Below are 20202 nucleotides of genomic sequence, written 5' to 3'. Positions count from 1 at the left end.
CTGTTCTTACGTACTTTGCGTAGTGACAGTTTTATATTTATTGTTGCAATTCCTCATCTATCCTATGGATGGCAGTAACACACGGAGAAGCGCAGAAACATTTCGATGAAGAAGAAAAGGAACCCAATGGAATTCGTCCTCAGTTTATTAGTCTGCTGTGTCTGTCTGCTAGCAAAACAACAGTTTTAGTCGTTAATATTCAAGTGTATGTACCTCATGAGCATCAGAGAATGTCTACCCGGGCTCTTCGAAGGCTTAAAGGGAAACAGCGAGGCCAGGAGGCGTTAGACTTGGGGGATCTAACTTTAGGTGACACCTCGGAGGAGCAGGCTGAGGCTGAAGAGGAGCAGTTGGACACGGCTAACGTTTCTCCTTCCAACAAGAAAAGTGACGGCCGAAAGGCAAAGAAAAGCAAGGCTCAGAAAAATTTCAGCAACATTTACGAGTTGGTAAGGTGACGGTGTAACCCACCAACTCATGCTTATCATGAAGTTAGCATAAAGTTAGTGTCTTAATGGCAGCTGTTTACGGCTAGCTCTCTCTGGACTAGCCGTATGACATGATGCCCAGCTGGCTGTCGCTTTAGAAAATCGTCCAAATGTAGGCTCTGTCTATACCATCAGAACGAACACCGCCAGAAAAGGTCTGGTATTTGTTTTCAGCGCGTCACTATTCTTTTAAAACTTACCTTTAAAATGCCCTGTACGGCTGATTGCACATGGACCGACAATCGACAGCTGTCGGTGTGATTCCTCATCAACACGAACATAATCCTAGTGGGTTGGGAGTCGTACAGGCGCTGCCTTTTGTACTTACTTCTACTTATTGTGAGACCGTGTTTAATATAACTAACTGAAACCTACAGTGCTGTGAAAAAGTATCTGATCCCTTCCTGATTCCCCCCCTATTTGTCACACTAACATGTTTTTGGAAACTTTGGTTTAATTTTACTTGACAACCAGGCTTGATTACTGCCAGACCTGTTGAATCAATAAATCACTTAGATGAAACTGAACCTGTCAGACAAAGTGTAGTAGGTAGGTTAAAAGATCTCAAAACTCAATACAGTGTGCTACCATCTAAAGAAACTAAAGAACAGATGAGAAACAAAGGTGGAAAGGTGTTACCAAGCCCTCTTAAGGCCACAGTGAGTGTCATTATTCATAGGTTAAGAAAACCTGCCACAGTGGTGAACTTGGAGTGGCTGGCCTACAAAAATCACTCCATCTGTAACTCATCCAGGAGGCCACAAAAGAGCCCAGAACATCATCTAAAGAACTGCGGGCATCACTTGCCTCAGTCTGAGATGCTTTGGCATGACCTTAAATAGGCCAGTAATGCTTGAAAACCCTGTGAATTATAACCACAGTTGAAGAATTATTCCATGGCAATGTGAAAGACTCATTCCCACTTTGCGGTTCTTGCTGCCATGGGTGGCACAACCAGTTATTAAATTTAGGGCTAATTACTTTTTCATAGGACAATAACTTGTCTTAACTTAAGGCCATGAAGGAAAAATATTTCTGTCACAGTGTCACCAGCATTAAAGGGTTTCTTTTGTTTGTTTGTTTTTAATTTTCAGCTCATTTCATATCAATACTGTTTACATAGATCAGTTTATTTAAATTCTCCATTGATCAGAATAGAACTAAAAATATGAACTCCTCCCACAATTTAAGTCACAATTCACCCACAAGCTGTGGTTAAAATGTCATCTTAATATACCTTCTCATCATGAACACAGACTTTCGTGTATTAGGTATTGTTTTGTGTTGGAGTTGTAGCTGTGCCGTGTTGTGACGGGATGCTTTCAGTGCCAATGTCCTATTTTTACCAGATCGGTAGTACAGACATCGAAGGAGAAAAAATTTCAGCTGATGAAGAGGCAGAGAAACCAAACAGAAACAAAACAAGCGACCCAGCAAAGAATGACAATAGAGACACCGATAAACTGGATCAAAAGCACGAGGAAGAGTCAGCCAAGGTAAAATGAAAACAAAGCAACAGTGATGCACTTCTGCAGTCTTCTAGGTCCGTGGAAATCTGATCTTATTGTGCATCTTCTCTTTAACAGCCCCCTGGAGACAGAGTTAAAAAGAAGAAGAAGAAGAAAAAGACAAAAGTGACATCAGAAGATGGACAGGTAACATATTTACTATATACACTATTTATTTAATTAATGCTTCAGAATCAGAAGCTAAACTCACAGTATGCATAACTTGATCCCCTCTTTTTGAACTGACTGTGTGTATGTGCTTTACATTCAGGAGGCTGCAGCAGATGATAACATTGATTTATTGCTGGAAAACTTGGAGCAGTCTAACGGTCTGAGTTTGCAAAATGACGATTCTGGAGTGTCAGACAGAAGACCTGTGCTACATGTGGAGCACAGGTGAGGACATGTTTGATCAAGACATCAAAAATGGCACAAAATGATCCTAATAACACACATTAGGATCATTTTTCATTAACCAAACCTGACCAGCATGGTGGCAGAAGCATTTATCTTTCTATATATATTTGTACACAAAAATCAGTTTTTTTAGCATACTGCATTAGTTAGAAAATAATAACAAAAAATTCATTCATTTTATAGCTTTAGGATTTTTTTTTAAACAGTGGACAGCTGAAATTCCTTGATTTAGTTAGTTTTAGGTTGGTTTGTTTAGTTTTTAGCCTCAAACATAATTTCTGTGATTCTGAAATGCTGCCATGTGGTGGCGCTTGGCTCACAGAAGAAAAACAAAACACAATAAGGCCATTAGTCGTTCGGATTGTACAACAGTTTATTAATACCAAAGTGCAAAAAGTTAAAATGGTTTAGAAAATGTTGCACAAGACAAATCACCAGTGTTGGTGGCAAAGCATCATTTGTTCCTTTCTGCATTAAAAGACTGTTACAGAACAAACACTTTTTTGTACCAGTAAGTCAGCTGGGTGGTTCCAAATAAATGTGCAAATTCTGCACTGTCAAATTATAATATTAAGGTGATTAACAGCCACTGAGACATTTCCACTCAACTGTATTTTTCCTGTGGCTTTTGTGAGAACCTTATTTGCTGCTTTCAACTCGCAAAAATACAGTTAATCGTGTGAAACTCGTCTGTGCCCAAAGCAGTAAACAATTACACTGATGACCTGGTTTTATTTTGGTTCTGTACTCTGACTGATATAAAGTCAGCTTTGAAATCGGGTGTGCTTCTGGTACGACCACTTCTTAATCTCAACACTTATATGGTGTGTTTCTCATGGTCCTCAGTGAAATTGTCTGCTGTATGATATTGTTTTGAAATTGAACTTGGATTTAACTGGAATGCATTTCTTCTACCAGTTCAAAGTGAATTTCATTTTCATTTTGAATTTCTGTGGTAACTCAGGAATCTCAACTCTGAGACGGAGCTGAAGAGATATTTTGGGGCTCGAGCTGTTCTAGGGGATCAAAGGTAATAGCAAAACCTTTTTTTTCTTTTTCTTTTTTTTTTTTTTTAAAGTAGTCAGTGCCACTTTTTTAAACAAGTAAATGAATTATATCATCTATAGTTTGTGCTGCTGTGGGCAGCACAGCAAGAAGGTCCTGAGTTCAATTCCACCATCAGGCCGGGGTCTTTCTGTGTGGAGTTTGCATGTTCTCCCCGTGTCTGCGTGGGTTCCCTCCGGGTACTCCGGCTTCCTCCCACCGTCCAAAGACATGCAGCTTGTGGGGATAGGTTAATTGGATAACCCAAATTGTCACTAGGTATGAATGTGAGTGCGAATGGTTGTTTGTCCCTGTGTGTTAGCCTTGCGACAGACTGGCGACCTGTCCAGGGTGTACCCCGCCTCTCGCCCTATGACAGCTGGGATAGGCTCCAGCGCCCCCCGCGACCCTGAAAAGTATAAGCGGAAGTGAATGGATGGATGGATAGTTTAAAATATAATCTTGCACTTTTTTTTGTTAGGCCTCGACAGAGAAACAGACAGTTTCACCGTAGCACTTGGATGACCAGTCCAAAGGACAGCTGGCCTCGCTTCAGCCGCCCAGGTATACTTTTATATATTAATTAATCATAAGGAATTTTATGTGGCGTGATTTGCTGATAATTTCAGTAATACTTTTAATGATGCTGATCAAAGGTTGACTTTGTGTGTCGCATGCTGCTGTTTGAAACTAAAACATGAAAAGTTTCGTGATTACCTAATGGTTATTTTGGGATACGATTCAAATGCCAAAACACCCACAAGAACACTACTGATGAATCAGAATCAGAATCAGAATCAGAATACTTTATTGATCCCTGGGGGAAATTATTTTTTGTTACAGTGCTCCATTTTAAACCAACATTAAGACAAGACAGACAATACGCTAACTAAGAATAGTACAATATATACATATATATACATACATACATACATAAGTCACTTATAAATAAATATTTGGAAAAGAAACATGTGTAGTTGTAGCAGCAAACAGTGTGTTAAGTGGATGCGTTGTACAGGGAGATGGCCACAGGCAGGAATGATTTCCTGTGTCGTTCAGTGGTGCTTTTCGGTAATCTCAGTCTCTCACTGAACGTGCTCCTGTGACTGACCAACATGTCATGGAGTGGGTGGGAGGTGTTATCCAACATTGTCTTTATCTTGGACAGCATCCGCCTCTCCGACACCACCTTGAGGGAGTCCAGCTCCATCCCCACAACATTGCTGGCCTTACGGATCAGTTTATTAAGTCTGTTGGCATCTGCGACCCTCAGCCTGCTCCCCCAGCATGCAACAGCATAGAGGATCGCACTGGCCACCACAGACTCATAGAAAATCCTCAGCATTTTCTGGCAGATGTTGAAGGACCTCAGTCGCCTCAAAAAATAGAGACGACTCTGGCCCTTCCTGTAAAGTGCTGTGGTGTTTTTAGCCCAGTCCAGTTTATTGTCAATGTGTACTCCAAGGTATTTATAGTCCTCCACAATGTCAACACTGACCCCCTGGATTGAAACAGGGGTCAAGTGTTTCCTGGTCTTCCTGAAGTCCACGATCAGTTCCTTGGTCTTTGCCACGTTGAGCTGCAGATGATTCTGCTCACACCACGTGACAAAGGAGTCGACCACAGCCCGGTACTCTGTCTCATCATCCCTGCTGATGCATCCAACCACCGCAGAGTCATCAGAAAACTTCTGAAGATGGCAGGTCTCTGTGCAGTGGCTGAAGTCTGTGGTGTAGAGGGTGAAGAGGAAGGGGGAGAGGACAGTCTCTGTGTTGCTAATCACCTTGTCAGACACACACTGTGGGAGACGTACATATTGTGGTCTTCCTGTCAGGTAATCAACAATCCAGGACACCAGAGAAGCATCCACCTGCATCGCTGCTAACTTATCACCCAGGAGGGTCGGCCTGATGGTGTTGAAAGCACTGGAAAAGTCAAAAAACATGACCCTCACAGTGCTCGCCGGCTGGTCCAGATGGGTGTAGACACGATTGAGCAGGTAGATGATGGCGTCCTCTGTTCCAAGACGAGGCTGATAAGCGAACTGAAGGGGATCCAGATGTGGTCTTACTATGGGTCGCAGCTGGTCCAGGATGAGCCTTTCCAGGGTCTTCATGATGTGGGAGGTCAGTGCCACGGGCCTGTAATCCTGGGGGCCACTGGGACGAGGCGTCTTTGGTACAGGGACGAGGCATGATGTCTTCCACATCACCGGGACCCTCTGCAGACTCAGACTCAGCATAAACAGTTTATGAAAGACTCCACACAGCTGGGGGGCACAGGCCTTGAGGACAAGGGGACTCACTCCGTCTGGTCCAGCAGATGACACTCAGTGTATAGGCAGCTTTCTGTGTAAATAAATGTTTAGTTAGATTGGTGCACATGTGTTTTTCAGTTGTCCCAGGATGAGGACAGTTTTGCCTGTTAAGCTCTTATATGACACAGCAAAAGCAGAAGACACACAAAAGCACACATAGCTGTGATAAATTAGTTTCTACAGCAATTTATATCAATCAAAAGCTCCTGATCTATTCTCTTTTAACTATACATAATTCAAGCTGACAGGCACATAATGGTGTTAAGACCTTTTCATGCTACTTTATCTTGTAGTTTGAAGGAATTACATTTAGGGTAAAAGTTCTAAACTGTGCTAGTTATAATAGATATTTAGGTGTAACATGTAGTGAATGTTATTTGATACTCCCATCGTAAGACCACCTCATTGTGAACATATTGAAAGTTATCGTTGATGGGTTATTTAATTGTTCAATTTCGATTCTTACACTTTGTTTGAATCACATTTTTCTCATCTAACGTAAAAATCTTTTTTAATATATTAAAAACATTTTTTTCAATATTTATCAGTTGTTTATCAGAGTGACTTTAAATGTAACATGAGTTGTGCTTTTCTTTACGTGATGCTTTGTTCCTTCCTGCCTGACCTCTCCGCAGGAATCTCAATGACCTTACTGGAGACAAAGGACGGCGTTCATTACTTCACGTTTGAGCACAGTCGGGAATACCAACAAGTGCAGTTCAAGTTCCTGGATGCCGTGGAGTCCATGGACCCCAACAACATTGTGGTAAATGAAATTCTTCAGTTGTGTGTGTAGACACCGACGACTGTGTCAACCTAAATGTTGGCAACTAATTTTTACTTTAAAACATTTAAATCTACACTGAAAAACTCCAAATATTTTAATCATTTAATGAATAACGTGAAGCAAATGCAATGTAAAGATAAACTAGGTTCATGATGGATTTGAGTGTGGAAAACAAGAAGACTAAAGACGCCAATAAGGTAGGTGTGTGTGTGTGTGTGTGTGTGTGTGTGTGTGTGTGTGTGTGTGTGTGTGTGTGTGTGTGTGTGTGTGTGTGTGTGTGCGCGTGCGTGCGTGCGTGTGTCCTTTCTGATCCAGGCCCTGCTTCAGCTTAACCCCTACCACATCGATTCCTTGCTGCAACTTTCTGATGTCTGTCGCATACAAGAAGACCAGGAGATGGCTAGGGACCTTATTGGTGAGGATCATTGGATGCTCTGTGTCATGAAATACTTTGTTTTTTGTTTTTTTTTTTTTGTTTTTTTTTTAAATGATGATAGCTGGGGATCCACTCTGTTCAACCACAATCTGTTAAGAGCAAATGACGCATCTAGCTTCAAGGCAAACTAATGATCTGCAAGTACGATGGTGATTTATTCAGATATCTTTAGACTGTAATGAAATTTTGAATCTTAACTGGGTTGTGCTTCATTCACTTGTTTGACCTGCACCCACTCTGGCGTTCTGATCTCAGTGACTTAATACACAAACTCTTTCTGTTCTTGCTGTAGACACGAGGTTTTGGTACAGACATGAAATGCAGCTTGTCTTAAGGCATTATTCTGCCTTAAGACAAGCTTAAGTGCATGTCTGTTGTTCATCATCACTAAGAGGACCGAGCATATACTGTACTTTTTTTCAGTATTAACTGATTACTTAATTTGTTTTGGTATATGAATACCTTTAGAATTCAAGCTTTTAATGTTCCATTTCTTTCAGTATAATTACAATTTAAAAAATGTATTTTATCATCATTTGTAAAATGGAAAAAAAAAAATCTGAACTCTCGATCAATTAAAACCATTTAAAGCAAAAATGCTGGGCTTTCTAAACTATAGGTGATGATGATGTAACATGGTGCCAATTGAGGTTTTGTCATTTTCTTTTTTTTTTTTTTTAAACCGTGTTGCTGGTATTAAGTTGACTTTTTTTCCCTGTTTTTTGTCTGTTCTAATCAACTAAATGTATTCACTTCCAATATCTGATGTTTTGTCTTTGTAATAATTTCAAGTAAAAATGCATTTTACCTCATTTCTAAACTGTCTTTCTCCACATTGATTTATATTTGTAGTTATTTCAGAGGTTAGGTAGTTCCTTGATATACTGTGAGTAAACAAACTAGCCACTGTTAACAAGTCAAAATTCATGCAAAGGACAATGATGGGTTTAATTTCACAGGCGCCATCCTATTTATGTCTCTGAAATAGTTTGTGTAGAAGACCACAGGGATACTTTGTCCTCTGCAGGGATAATTTGTCTGATTTATGTAGTAACACGGCGCCAGCCAAATGCAAGCTGAAGGCGTAAGAGACGTTGTTTTCACTGCTGGTACATGTTCGTGTACCAAAACTTTAAAGGTGGAATGATGCAGCCTTGTATACTTATTAATAGTCATTTCCTAAGTAAAACATGTATTTTTGTTTTTTCCAGAGCGAGCTTTGTATAGCTTTGAGTGTGCTTTTCATCCTTTATTCAGTCTGACGTCAGGCACCAGCAGACTGGATTATCTGAGACCAGAAAACAGGTTGGTTGTTCCCTTTTGTACTTTTTAAAAATGTTGTTACACATTGTACTTTTGTTAAACATCTTGTAGACTCTACAGTATAGTTTTCAACTTAAATTATATATTTATGAAGTGATTGAACTCAGCAATTCAGTAATTCAATCTCCCCTGTTTGCAGAGCATTTTATCTGGCTCTGTATAAGCACATGATGTTCCTGGAGAAGAGAGGATGCCCAAGGACAGCTTTGGAGTACTGCAAACTTATCCTGAGGTATAAAAAGAAAAGCTTAAAACGTGGGAAAGGATAAGCTACATAATTAGATATGAGGCATTTATGATAGCAATAATAATAAATCCTCACTCTTCCCCATTCAGACTCTTCCCCCTTCAAACAAACTTTAACTGATGTATAAAACATTATGTTCCAGATTTTTTTTTTTAACAGCTAATTTACAGTGCTGTGAAAAGTCTTTGACCTTTCCATAACATTATGGACTCTTGTGAAAAACCGAGTGCACCCAATGATTCTATGACTTTGTTTAGTTGCATGTTTTCTGTGACTTTATCGCCTTTCACATTTTGGCCTCTTGTCTGTATAAAATTGCTTTAGTTCAGTGATATTTGTGAGGAATTATTTATGCACACCTCTCTTAAAGACCCGCTATAGCATTTCAAGTCTGGGTGAGGTCCGGCTGGGCCATCTCAACATGTTGATTCTTTTCTTTTCAGCATTTAGTTATAGATTTGCTGCTGGGTATGGGATGATTGTCCTGTTGTGGATGACCACATTTCAGTCACACTTAAATTTTCAAACAGATGGCCTCACATTTGACTCTAAAATACTTTTCTGTAGAGGTTTTTTGTGACATCATAAACACAGTGATTGAGAACTCTCAATCACACGGTACACATGGTCATATTGGACATGGTACAACCACTGCTCACGGGGCAAAAATGTGTTTTGTCCAACTGATTTGTGAGAGGTTTGCAGAGGTTCTTTGCAAGATGCCAACTTCTGTACAAACACTCACCACGCAGTAGTCGGTGTGCTCCATGCAAACTACTGACAATCAAGTCAATCTGCTAGTGACCTGTTGCTAAGAGGTTTTTGCTGCAGGATTAAATAACTTTTGTTACCGATTTCATCCGGTAACTGCCAGCAACCACTTGGAAAACAGTCAGGGAATACATTTCCTTTGCAACCAGTGGTTGCCAGATGGATGTTGTCCAGTGTCTGAGGTCTTATTCACTTTGAACATCACAGTAACTGTAAGGTGGCCAGATTCTGTGACTGCAAAACTAAGCCTAAATCATCACCTCCAGCTGTGCTTTACAGTTGGTATGAGATGTTTGTGCTCATATGCTATTTGGTTTTCACCAAATGTGGTGCTGTGCATTCGAGTCAAACATCTCCACTTTGGTCTCATCTGTCCAAAGGACATTGCACTAGACTTTTGAAACATTGTTCAGATGCAACTGTGCAAACCTAAGGCATACTGGCATGTTCTTTTCAGAGAGAAAAAGCCTTGTCTTAACAACGCTTCCAAATAAACCATCTTTGTTCAGGCTTTCTTTTCACTGTCATTAGCTTTGACATTTAATATTTTTTGCAGTTTCCCTGAGCATTGCACAGTCTAACCTTGGGGTGTATTTACTGGGACGTCTAGTCCTAGGAAGATCGTGGCATTTTGTAACGCACTTGAATGGTCCAAACGTTTAAACGGTCAAAACTGCTTTTCTCGAGGTGCTCGTGATGATCAGTTAATCAGCTGCATTTGATTAGCAACACCTGGCTGCTAGTTACCTTCTTAATTGCTGAGGAATTAATGGGCTGATTGGACATGTGAGCAATAACGATGAAAGAACACGATCTGTTTCTACTCAAAGAGAGAGGATGCACATTAAGACGCTTTCACTGTCCCATTACATGAAAAGTATTACATAAATGACTTTCTAGATAAACAAGAGGAACCTTTATTCTCTTTATAAAGTAAACACTAAACAGGCAAATTTGTTGAGGCACCTTTTTTATGTGCACTAATGTGGTGAGACTGTCTGCTGATAACGATCCGAGATGGACTCGGAATTATTTATAAGGTAAAAAAACAACTGAACATGTGTTTCAGACCATTCATTCAAGTCATGTATTGAGATTCGGGCTAATATCATGACCCGTCTTTTACAAATAATAGAATTAAACTTTTATGGAGACATAATTTAAAAACAGTCCATGTGTTTATATCATTATCTCTTATGTTAAGAAATCACTTACCAAAAAGCTTTTCACGAAGTGTTCCTGTGGGGACACTGCTGCCATAAGCTTCAGCTTTGCAGACTATTCATATAGTTGTCAATATTTTTTGTGATTTTCATCAAATTCTGGTTTCCTGATTTAATGTTCCGGCCTGAAGAGCAGCAGTGTGGTAATAAAAAGCACTGGCCCTTTATCACCGGCAGATATTAAGTCACTGTTTGCTTTAACAGAATCTTTAGCACGTTCAGCTACACATACATTATATGAGATGATTAAAGAAGATAAGTAATAATCTCATCTGCTATGATGTTTAACACACAAACTTTATTTGTCGTTATAATCACAGTTGTTGTTAAAGAATTTATTTTTTTGCCCTTAGGTTGATTTTAAGCTATTGTAAAAAGAGACTTGTGTGCATAGATTAATACCTCCCTCCTGGTTACTTCAGTTGGTTTTCTGCCTGAGGGTCAAAATTTACTGAGGAAACAAACAGCAAAGCAGTGGTGTTTTGGAGCTGTCTGGTTTCGACCCTCTTCATTAATGCCGTCTTTACTAAATATCCCTAAATGCCATAACCAACAGTGGCTGTAATGTCTGAAACACCGTAAGCAGCCCAGATCATCGTGGTGTGATAGTTTTATTTGTACTTAGTCTAAGACACATCTTTGTCATGGTTGTTTTATATTCATTTTTTTTCTTCCCCATTTGAATTAGTTTGGACCCGGACTCTGACCCTCTTTGCATGCTGCTGCTCATTGATTTCTTGGCACTTCGATCCAGAGAGTACCAATCCGTCCTTCAGTTATATCAGGACTGGGAGGTAAAGTGTGCACTTACGTTCTGTGTGCGTGCCGGAGTTAGTGTGCCACTGTTAAATTTTCAGTCTGTGACAGGAATTGTTTGTTTTTGCTTTTCAGGAGCACAGAAATCTGTCTCAGCTGCCAAACTTTGCATTCTCCACTGCCCTTTGTCATTTTCATCTAAGTCAGCAGGAAAATATGGACCCTGAAGAAAGTCACAAACAAAGGCACAAAGCCGACCAGCTGCTGCAGATTGCCCTCATCATGTTCCCTGCAGGTTAGACCCTCAGCAATGAACTGAATCAAATGGTTGCCCTTTATTTAGCTCTTCATATTCTAAGGCATACTCTAAAGAATTTTAATAACTTCCAGGACTGTTACCATTCACCTTTTGAAAAGTGTAACTTTGTAATTCCCTGCCCTTTAACGTGTTCCCTTCTCCCCACTATAGTCTTGATGCCTTTACTGGATCTGTGTACTGTGCAGCCAGATGCCGCAGTCACCTCCCATAGCTTCTTTGGTCCAAATAGTCAGATAAGGTAACGTATACTCTCTTTATTTTCCAAACTATTGCACAATGCAGGATTTTAAAAACAATTGAAACATTTTTTTCTTCCATCTTTGTACCCTCATGTTAAAGCTCTTTGCACTTGTTCCATCTTTAGGCAGCTGCCAGCTCTGGCTGAACTGACAGGTCTGTATGTGGGGAGAACTTGCACTCTGTGGAGGGAGGCTGCAGTAATGCTTTGGCTGGAAGAGATGGTGAAAGAAGTGCTGCGACGAGTTGATGCCAAAGACCCTGTAGTGGAGGACTGCCAAAACAAGTCAGCTTTTTTTTTTTTTTTTTTTTTTTTCTCCTTGTTCTTTTGTTTTTTTTAAACATTGGAGGCATTTGTTGATGACAAAGAGAGGCAAAATTAACTGTGGGCTGGGTCTTACCTCTGCACTTAGTATTCCTTTAATTAAAAGTACATGCCTCTCAAAACCTTCCCCTTCATGTCTTTCTAATAGGAGAAAGCAGAGGTACCAAAGTGCACCAAGGAACATCCATCGCCATGTCCTACTCTCTGAGATCAAAGAAGCCACCTCAACTCTGCCTCTGGTAAGAAACAATCACCATCTGCACCTCAGCGTCTTCTATTCTGAGAACTGCACACAGCAAATTGCAAGTGAAGTGTAAATGTTTTGTATTTTATTTTTTTGTTTTTTTCCTCAAATGTTCTTGGTTACGTTATCTTGATTAGGGTGCTGAACAGTCTGAGGCACCACCCTGATAGCAGAAAGCATACTCCAACCATTGCTAGTGACACATCTCAGTGTCTTCAGTTCACTCTCCAAATCTCTAACTGTAAATCACAGAATAATTGATCTCAGTGTCATTGTGGGGAAATGATTCCCTGTGAACAAGCACACAGTCACAGTGCAAAGAAAACATAATCTCTGGCAGAACCAGATTATGGTGTGTGGTTAGTGGAAAGCAGTTAGAGCAAAGAAGACCTGTGAGAAGCAATAGCTGTTTTACAAACTAAATTTTAATTTAAAGGTTTGTACCAAATGTAGTTTCTTCAAAATCACATGATTACAGCTGTATTTCATACTCTAACAGAAGTCTGCTGTTCTCCAGCTCGCCCAGGTCATCGCCTGTAGATTTTAAACTATAAAAAGACAAACTACACTGCTCAAAAAAAAGTTTTATTTCTGAGCAGTGGACTTTGTGGACAACTTAAGTTTTTTTTGTTTCTTTTTTTCTCAAATTACTGAAGAAAGAGGCCAGACTGCTTAAAATCCATCCATCATTTTGCACACAGGCATTTGATAACTAGCTTTTCTGTTCTATATTCATGTATTTTTGGGGGGATTTGTTTCACCACCAGGAGGTGACCACTCAGCCTGTGATGGGGTTTGATCCTTTGCCTCCACTCGACTCAGTGATATCATATACACGACCAGAAAGGTAATTGTGGATCCTTATACTTTTTTTTTTTTTTGTCTCAATTTTCATTTTAACTTCATGACTTGTTTATTTTTGGGTCTGCATATAGGCCGCGTGTTGGTGCATCCAATGAGAGTACACTCTCACTGTTTTTCCGGTCATTGCTGCCAAACTTTAACATTCAGGTGAGTCAGTCAACATCAGTATTTTTCTAGGGTCAATGTCTATTTTAGATTTTATATTGATTAACGCTTGTCAGGAAGCTTTTAAATGCACTCATAACAATTTGTTTTTAACTTGAGTTTTGCCTCCCCTCTGTTTTGTGCTGCGTTTGCCACACAGACATGCAGCAGAGTCTTTTTCACAAGCACACAGACACATGCACATAGCAAAACAGGAGGAAGAGAGAGTAACTAGTTTCTTTGCAAACTGTTAAATTAAGCTATCTTACAATAAAACAACAGACAGATATATCGATTGTAGGTCTGTATTATCTCATTTTCTGATGCACTTTCATTTTTAAGGTGTGCAGTGGTATAGCATTGATTGTGCATGTTGGTTGTGTCAGAAATGAGGGGTAAATGCTGACGTGAAGCTATTGACGATGAAGTTGGGGGAACATTTTGAAAACTAGCCAGTGGAAAAGGATGGATGGATGACATTCAGTTATACTGTAGATGTCCCTCCTCACTCTCAAGAGCATACGCTACTGCTATAGCTTCTCTAAACAGCTGCATAGGCTTAGAATACCATGAAATACAAATAAAGAACCCATAGTGTGTGCATGTGGTAACACCATGTGACTAAGCTATAAGCCCCTGACACAAAACTCACACAAGTTTAAAAGAAACAAATAAGCGCAGTTAGTGAATGAATCATTATGAACTGGTGAACTCAGAGGGCTGTAAAGTGATTTAATTATGTTCTCCTTGGTTCTCTGATTTCTTGCAACGATGTCTGTTGAGTTTACATAAAACATCACTAAAGGAGCTACAAAGCTTTGAATGAGAGTTTACCTGGTAGCTGTTGAAAGGATACAGTTGTGGTATACCAGTGGTCAGAAATACCATTATTACTTTAGTATTACTTTAACACAAAATCAGTGTTGAACCAGGACCACTGCTATGAGTCACACTATGCAGCATAAAGGCCGTTTCACATCGGACACGGCATGCTCTGTGCTCACCGCTAACTTAAGAGCGAAGGATCCAGAATTTGTTGCACTGGCTGCTGAGCTCTGCTTGTATATTGTTTTTTAGCGGCCGCTCTAGGTGTACTAGATGCACCTGATCTTTGTCGTTTCAAAACGTGTATCTCTCTGACTTTATCTCCTCTACGAGAGTTTGTGTTGTATTAAGTTCAAATGTTTAATAAAAACGTATCTCTCGTTCATAACAAGGAAAGCTTTGTAACTGTCCCAACTAGTGAAGAGTGTGTCATTTCCACAACACTGCTTTTCCTCCGAGGTCAACAGCGCCTTTGAAAACGCCCTGCTTGTCCCTGTGTAAGCACGTCAACCTGTAAGAAAAGGTTTACTTGGACACACACCAATGTTTTCTTTCATGGTGTGGCAATAAGAGACATGAAAGGGCATTTATCCTTCAAGGACCTGCAGTTCAAAAAAAGCACCCCTCCGACAGCCAAACCCATCTGTTCTCTGATTGGATAGTTAAATTTGTGATTGACATGACATTGACCAATCAGCTGAAAGGAAGAAAAATAGGGTCAAAATCCATACTTGTAAGTTGAAACCTGAGTGCAGAGTTTCAACTTACAAATTCTCCTTACACATAAAAATCTTTTTTACGCACACAAATTCTTTTTACGCATACAAAACTGAAGTACAAAATATTTATGACCACAATTTGAGCCCATATTTTTGCCTGAGAGATGGGACTTGAAGAACTGAAAAATCGGGATTAAAAATGAAATACAATAAACAATTATTTTCAAAGTTATGATAAATTAATTTGGTGTCAGATAACAGAATTTAAAAAATGTCTGGCTCTCACCTCCTGACAAGAGCAAATGTTGTTAACCTCTACTCTGTGCAGGTACTTTGTAATTATGCAAAAGAAATTAAAATTAGACACATAATAAATCAAGATTTTTATTCTTCCGTAATAAAGTTTAATAAAGTGACTCTCTCTTTCACCTTCCTAAACGGTCCGTGGGTCTGACACGTTCTGATGACAGTCATACCTCCTCCAAAGCAAACTCCAGTTTAGTGTTCGCCCTCAACACCCTGAATGATGCATTTCAAGTAAAGTTGTGTTTTGGGGGGGTTTTTCGGTTTGGTTTGGTTTTATGATTAAAGCAGACACGCACAGATACACCCATTTAATAGCAGCACCCTGCAGGGCTGAGCTGGTAAACGATCTGGGAAAACATTTTAACACACATCCGTGACTGATGGAAGATTTCCTCTTAAGACTCATGGTCACCCTAAGGCAGACCTTCCCAAAGTGTGGGGCCCGCCCCCTAAGGGGGGCGCAGATCCATGGCAGAGGAGGCGCGGTATGAAAAGGGGGGAAAAAAAACAAAAGGCTTAGACACTGCTAGCACGGGCGCCTACAGAAACGCAGAGCAGGAGATGAAGCATCGCTGAATATGTTTCCAAACCAACTTCATTCTAAGCCAAAGACTAGAAAATATGGTGAAGAATATCTTCCCTTTGGTTTCACCTGCACAAGTGCTGAGGTAGGTCTCCCCTGCTTAATTGGTTTTCCCTTTGTCGGGAGCAGCGCTGGGCTCTTCAAATCAGGGACAAACAGTATCCCACATTTTTGATTTTTAGTTCACAAACACTTGTTATAATGACTCACTACTCCTGACATTTTGGAGATTCTAGCTCTTTATACAGTAAAGTTACAGCGGGATACAAATAATATCAGCCTGATCCTGCCACAATTTGTCCCCCGGTTCAAATCACGGACAAACAGTATCCCATAGTTGTTTGTTTTTAAACCCATTTTGCACAGAGGCATTTTTTGATTTGATTGCAATGTTGAATATTATTACAAAGGGAAAAAAAACAACTACAAGTAAAATAATTACAGTGATGCCTCTGCTTTTCTAAATAGAGGGACAGTAACTGCGTATATATATAAGCTGTAAAACCTGAAGATGGTCAGATTAACAGTATTTTGTCTATCTGCTATTCTGCAATTCATCTCATGTAAACAATAACGTGGCGCACAGCCTGACGTGAAAAGGGGCACATACCTTTGACTTTGCGTGACGAACTCTGTATTCCTCGTCCACACGTAAACGCCAAAAAGGAGTTTTAAAAAAATCTCAGTTTTCGGTGATTCCAAACGCCGTTTACGTGTGGACGAAACAGCTGCGTTTTCAAAAATACCCAGTTAGTTTATTTTCTTACTACCTGTAATTTATTGCAGATTACTTGTATTTGCTTAATTGCTTACTAAATGTTTGAGGTGTGAAATAAACCGCAATTGAGCAAAATATGGGTGTGTGTGGTTGGAGGATGTGCGCGTGCACGTGCGGGGGGGCGCGCGAACATTTTTCTTGTAAAACAAAGGGGGGGTCTAGCAAAACTGAAAAATATCAAAGAAAGCATATGACCTTATTACAGTTAATTCTGTCGACCATTTCCAAGTTCAAGAAAACGAAATTCATGAAGTGCAAAGTTGACTCGATGTCTCTGCTTTCTCTTTGCTAATAAGGAAGTTCAGTGCTTGGATTTCTTCATTAATTTACATTTTGTTCATCTTGAATGACACCCGTATTTGTAAAATCAGGGTTCTTCTGTTCATCTGTTAATGTGTGAAGACTAAACCATTTTCATCCCGTCTCACACAAACCAGCTTAAAGCTCGCTGAGTTTATGTTTATGTAGTTTGTATAGTGTAGTGTGGCTCACAATGCTCATGCAGATATTACAGATTTTTAGTTAACCATGTTTGAGAAATTTGAGGATGTGGATCTATTTTTTTATTTTTTTTAAGATATATTTGATTAATAGGAAGTTGTTTAGTTAATTGGATTAATTTAAATGTCAAAACGTGGAAGCTTCATTACATAAACTGTTCAGTTTCATCATGATTTACTAACTATCTTTCGTTCTAATTGATGTCAGCAGCCCATTCTTCAGAAACAAGATGTAAGCAAATAGTGAGGTGAATGAGCAGGGAGGCTGATTTTTGTCTCGATATTTTCTTACGTCTTGTTTTGTCAGAATGATCTGCATTTCAGCTCAGAGACTGTGTGAAAGAGAACCAATGTATAAAGATTACACAGTCCATACATTTTTATGCTGGGGTAGACAGTGAGACGTGGAACAATGTTTTGTTTTGTTTTTTACTAGTTGCATTCAGACCAGCAAAAGTATCAACTGTCGTTCTCCCTGCAGTAACTCTCTAGGTCTCCTTTTTTTTTTTTTTTACACAGTGTTGCAGAATTTCAACCTAGCATCTTACCTTTAATACCTTTTAACTAGAAAAGGCTTTACAAGCGTTGATCATTGCAGTCGGACAGCTAAAACAACATTGCTAAAATACAGCTTTTCACTGATCTGTGCTGGCCATAATTAACATGGACCAACACTGATTTCTTAGCAGAATTTTACAAGATGCCGTTGTTGAAGGGATAAAAAATGAAGAGCGGTTTATATAGCAGTAAATATACATTCTCACAGCATCAGTTTCTGTGATGTTTCTGACAAGGAAAATGTGCTGAAGAGAGGATGATTTCATCTACTTGGCACAAGCGATATAAAAAGAATGTACTGCTTTTCACAAAACCTGCTGATAATAAAAAAAAAACTCGCTTGTATGATTCTGCATAAAAGAGGCATTCAAAGGCTTTTTGGTAAACAAGTTCATAACATGTGGCAGTTTAAATGGTGTACTTTTACTCTGCAAATATATCAGAGTGTGGATTTTAAGTAAAGCCCTTGCATTTAAAGTTGTTTTTTTTGTTTTTTGTTTTTTTTTTACTTTATATGCCGTTAAGAGGAAGGGAAAAAATTGCAAACATGCTTTCTGTGTGAAAATGGTATATGAATGCATGGAAAGCAGGACCTATACTGAACCCATTTTGACCTTGTTTGGTTGTTTTCTGCAAATAAGACTAAATTGAAAGATTCCTTTAACTGTTAATTTATCTAATGTGTGAAAGTGATTATTGCAAAGACACCACATCCACTTCATGGCTTAAAGCACTTCTCTCGTGCTACACTGAGCATGACATGTGTCTGGTTTATGTCCAGTTTTCCAATGACTGGCCTGCTGAGCATGAATGTCTTCATTGGTCTTACAGGCTCCTGCCAGCATGCAGCACACACCAATCTCTGCCACTTTAAGATACAGTAAATATATGGCAAACACTCACACAGTCAACTGTACATGCTTACTGTTAACGGATATGCCCGAGGCATGTTTCCATCAGGACAGTTCCAACTCTGTTATCCACTTATGGAGAGGAAGAGATACAATATGGATAAAGGAAATATAGTTAAGAGTTTAATATTTAAAGAACAACGTGGCCGTAAATTAGAATTACATTTCTGAAAACAACCTACAGTTGTGTTTGATAACATGAACCCTAGATTATTCTGCTATATCCAACATAGATGCCGTATATTTATTTGGACACCATCAGTACAGTTAAAGTAATGTCTTGCAATGGTTAACCATTTCCGAGAACAAGTTAAATTATTAGGACATTGTAGCGGAGCACTTTGGGTAACTCAGGAGATGGATCAGGTCATCTACTAATTGGGATGTTGATGGTTCAATTCCTGGCTGTTCCAGCCAAATATCCTTGGGAAAGATAACCTGATGCATCCACTGGAGTATGAATGTGTTTGAATGTTAGATAGAAAGAACTTGAATAGAAAAAAGCACTTGAGTGAATGGGCGTGATTGAGGTACTTTGTATAAAGGGCTTTGAGTCCTCTGGTAGAGTAGAAAAGCACTATATAAGAACCTCACTAGAAGTTTGTAGACTGAATAATCTCTCCTTCATTCTCAAGGATCCACCGAGGCAGGAAGATGACATGGAAGTGGCTCGAGCTGGTCAGGAGCTGAACCAGGAAGTAAATCGCCTAATGGTGGCAATGAGGGACATGCTGGCAAATATCCGGTTTCAGGAGCCACCAAGAGAGGACAACCCCTACAGAGATGATGATGAATGGGACTGAAAGAGGAGATAGAGGTGGACTAAGTGATGGATGAAGAGGAATAAAACTGAAAAAAAAAAGCGATGTTAATAATTACAAGGAAAATAAGTTGGACAGCTGGATATTATTTTGTTGTCATAATTTCAGAATATTAGGCTGATTTTAAAAAACAAACACAAATACTACTGGGGTAATGTAGATGGATGTGAACCTGGCACACTTTGTTCCAAGCTCAGAAAGCAGATTGTTAGTTGGACCTGTCGTGTTGCCAAGGTTAAGTGTATTATTTATAATTATTAGTTCCATAATCAGTTTCCAAGCATTGTCAGTTCAGCAGCACTAACGGATAAGAAGTCCTGCTTTTCTTCCTCTGGTTTCTGGCTTTCTGAGAGTTTTTCATTTTCTCTCATAAACACCTGCAGTGGAAGCTTTACGAAGCTAGAGTGAGATTCATGTAGTCTCATTCTGAGTGCAAGTTCTAAAGCAAACTGCTGCTTATCTGCACTTTAATACATATACACAGAATCATAAAATTTTTATTCTCATTGATTTGATCACTCCCAATAAAAACAAACTGAAAAATCCTTTGAAGTTTTCTTGAAGGCTAAAATGATTACTTTTTTTTTTAAACTTGAATATTTTAATGCGTAGCTAGTAAAGCATTTTAAATTGATCAATTCTGTTTTTCTAAAAAGGAAACTGCCTTTTCAGGCAGTTAGTCATGCCATCCATTTAGGTCTTATTTATAATTTGAACTGAATTATAGTTGATGCACATCCAGGCATTCGTA

The 20202-nt window shown here is 39.3% G+C and overlaps 1 protein-coding gene across 1 annotated transcript; it reads left to right on the top strand.

The window, feature by feature from the left end:
• Positions 1 to 53: 53 nt before the first annotated feature.
• On the top strand, positions 54 to 19994 carry tcf25 (TCF25 ribosome quality control complex subunit). The gene is made up of 18 exons (XM_085268565.1): positions 54 to 449; positions 1838 to 1984; positions 2075 to 2143; positions 2268 to 2392; positions 3378 to 3443; positions 3939 to 4021; positions 6410 to 6540; positions 6877 to 6976; positions 8209 to 8302; positions 8460 to 8552; positions 11250 to 11355; positions 11453 to 11612; positions 11787 to 11874; positions 12001 to 12159; positions 12347 to 12437; positions 13210 to 13289; positions 13378 to 13453; positions 19266 to 19994. The coding sequence occupies exons 1-18, from the start codon at positions 69 to 71 to the stop codon at positions 19431 to 19433; spliced, it is 2217 nt and encodes a 738-aa protein (XP_085124691.1). The 5' UTR covers positions 54 to 68; the 3' UTR covers positions 19434 to 19994.
• Positions 19995 to 20202: the final 208 nt, after the last annotated feature.

This window comes from Mchenga conophoros, linkage group LG1 (genome assembly GCF_057382185.1).
Source record: "Mchenga conophoros isolate Kocher_MC1m ecotype Shallow Benthic linkage group LG1, M_conophoros_male_GT1.1, whole genome shotgun sequence".
Taxonomy (NCBI): Eukaryota; Metazoa; Chordata; class Actinopteri; order Cichliformes; family Cichlidae; genus Mchenga; species Mchenga conophoros.
This window is presented reverse-complemented; position numbering and strand designations above follow the sequence as displayed.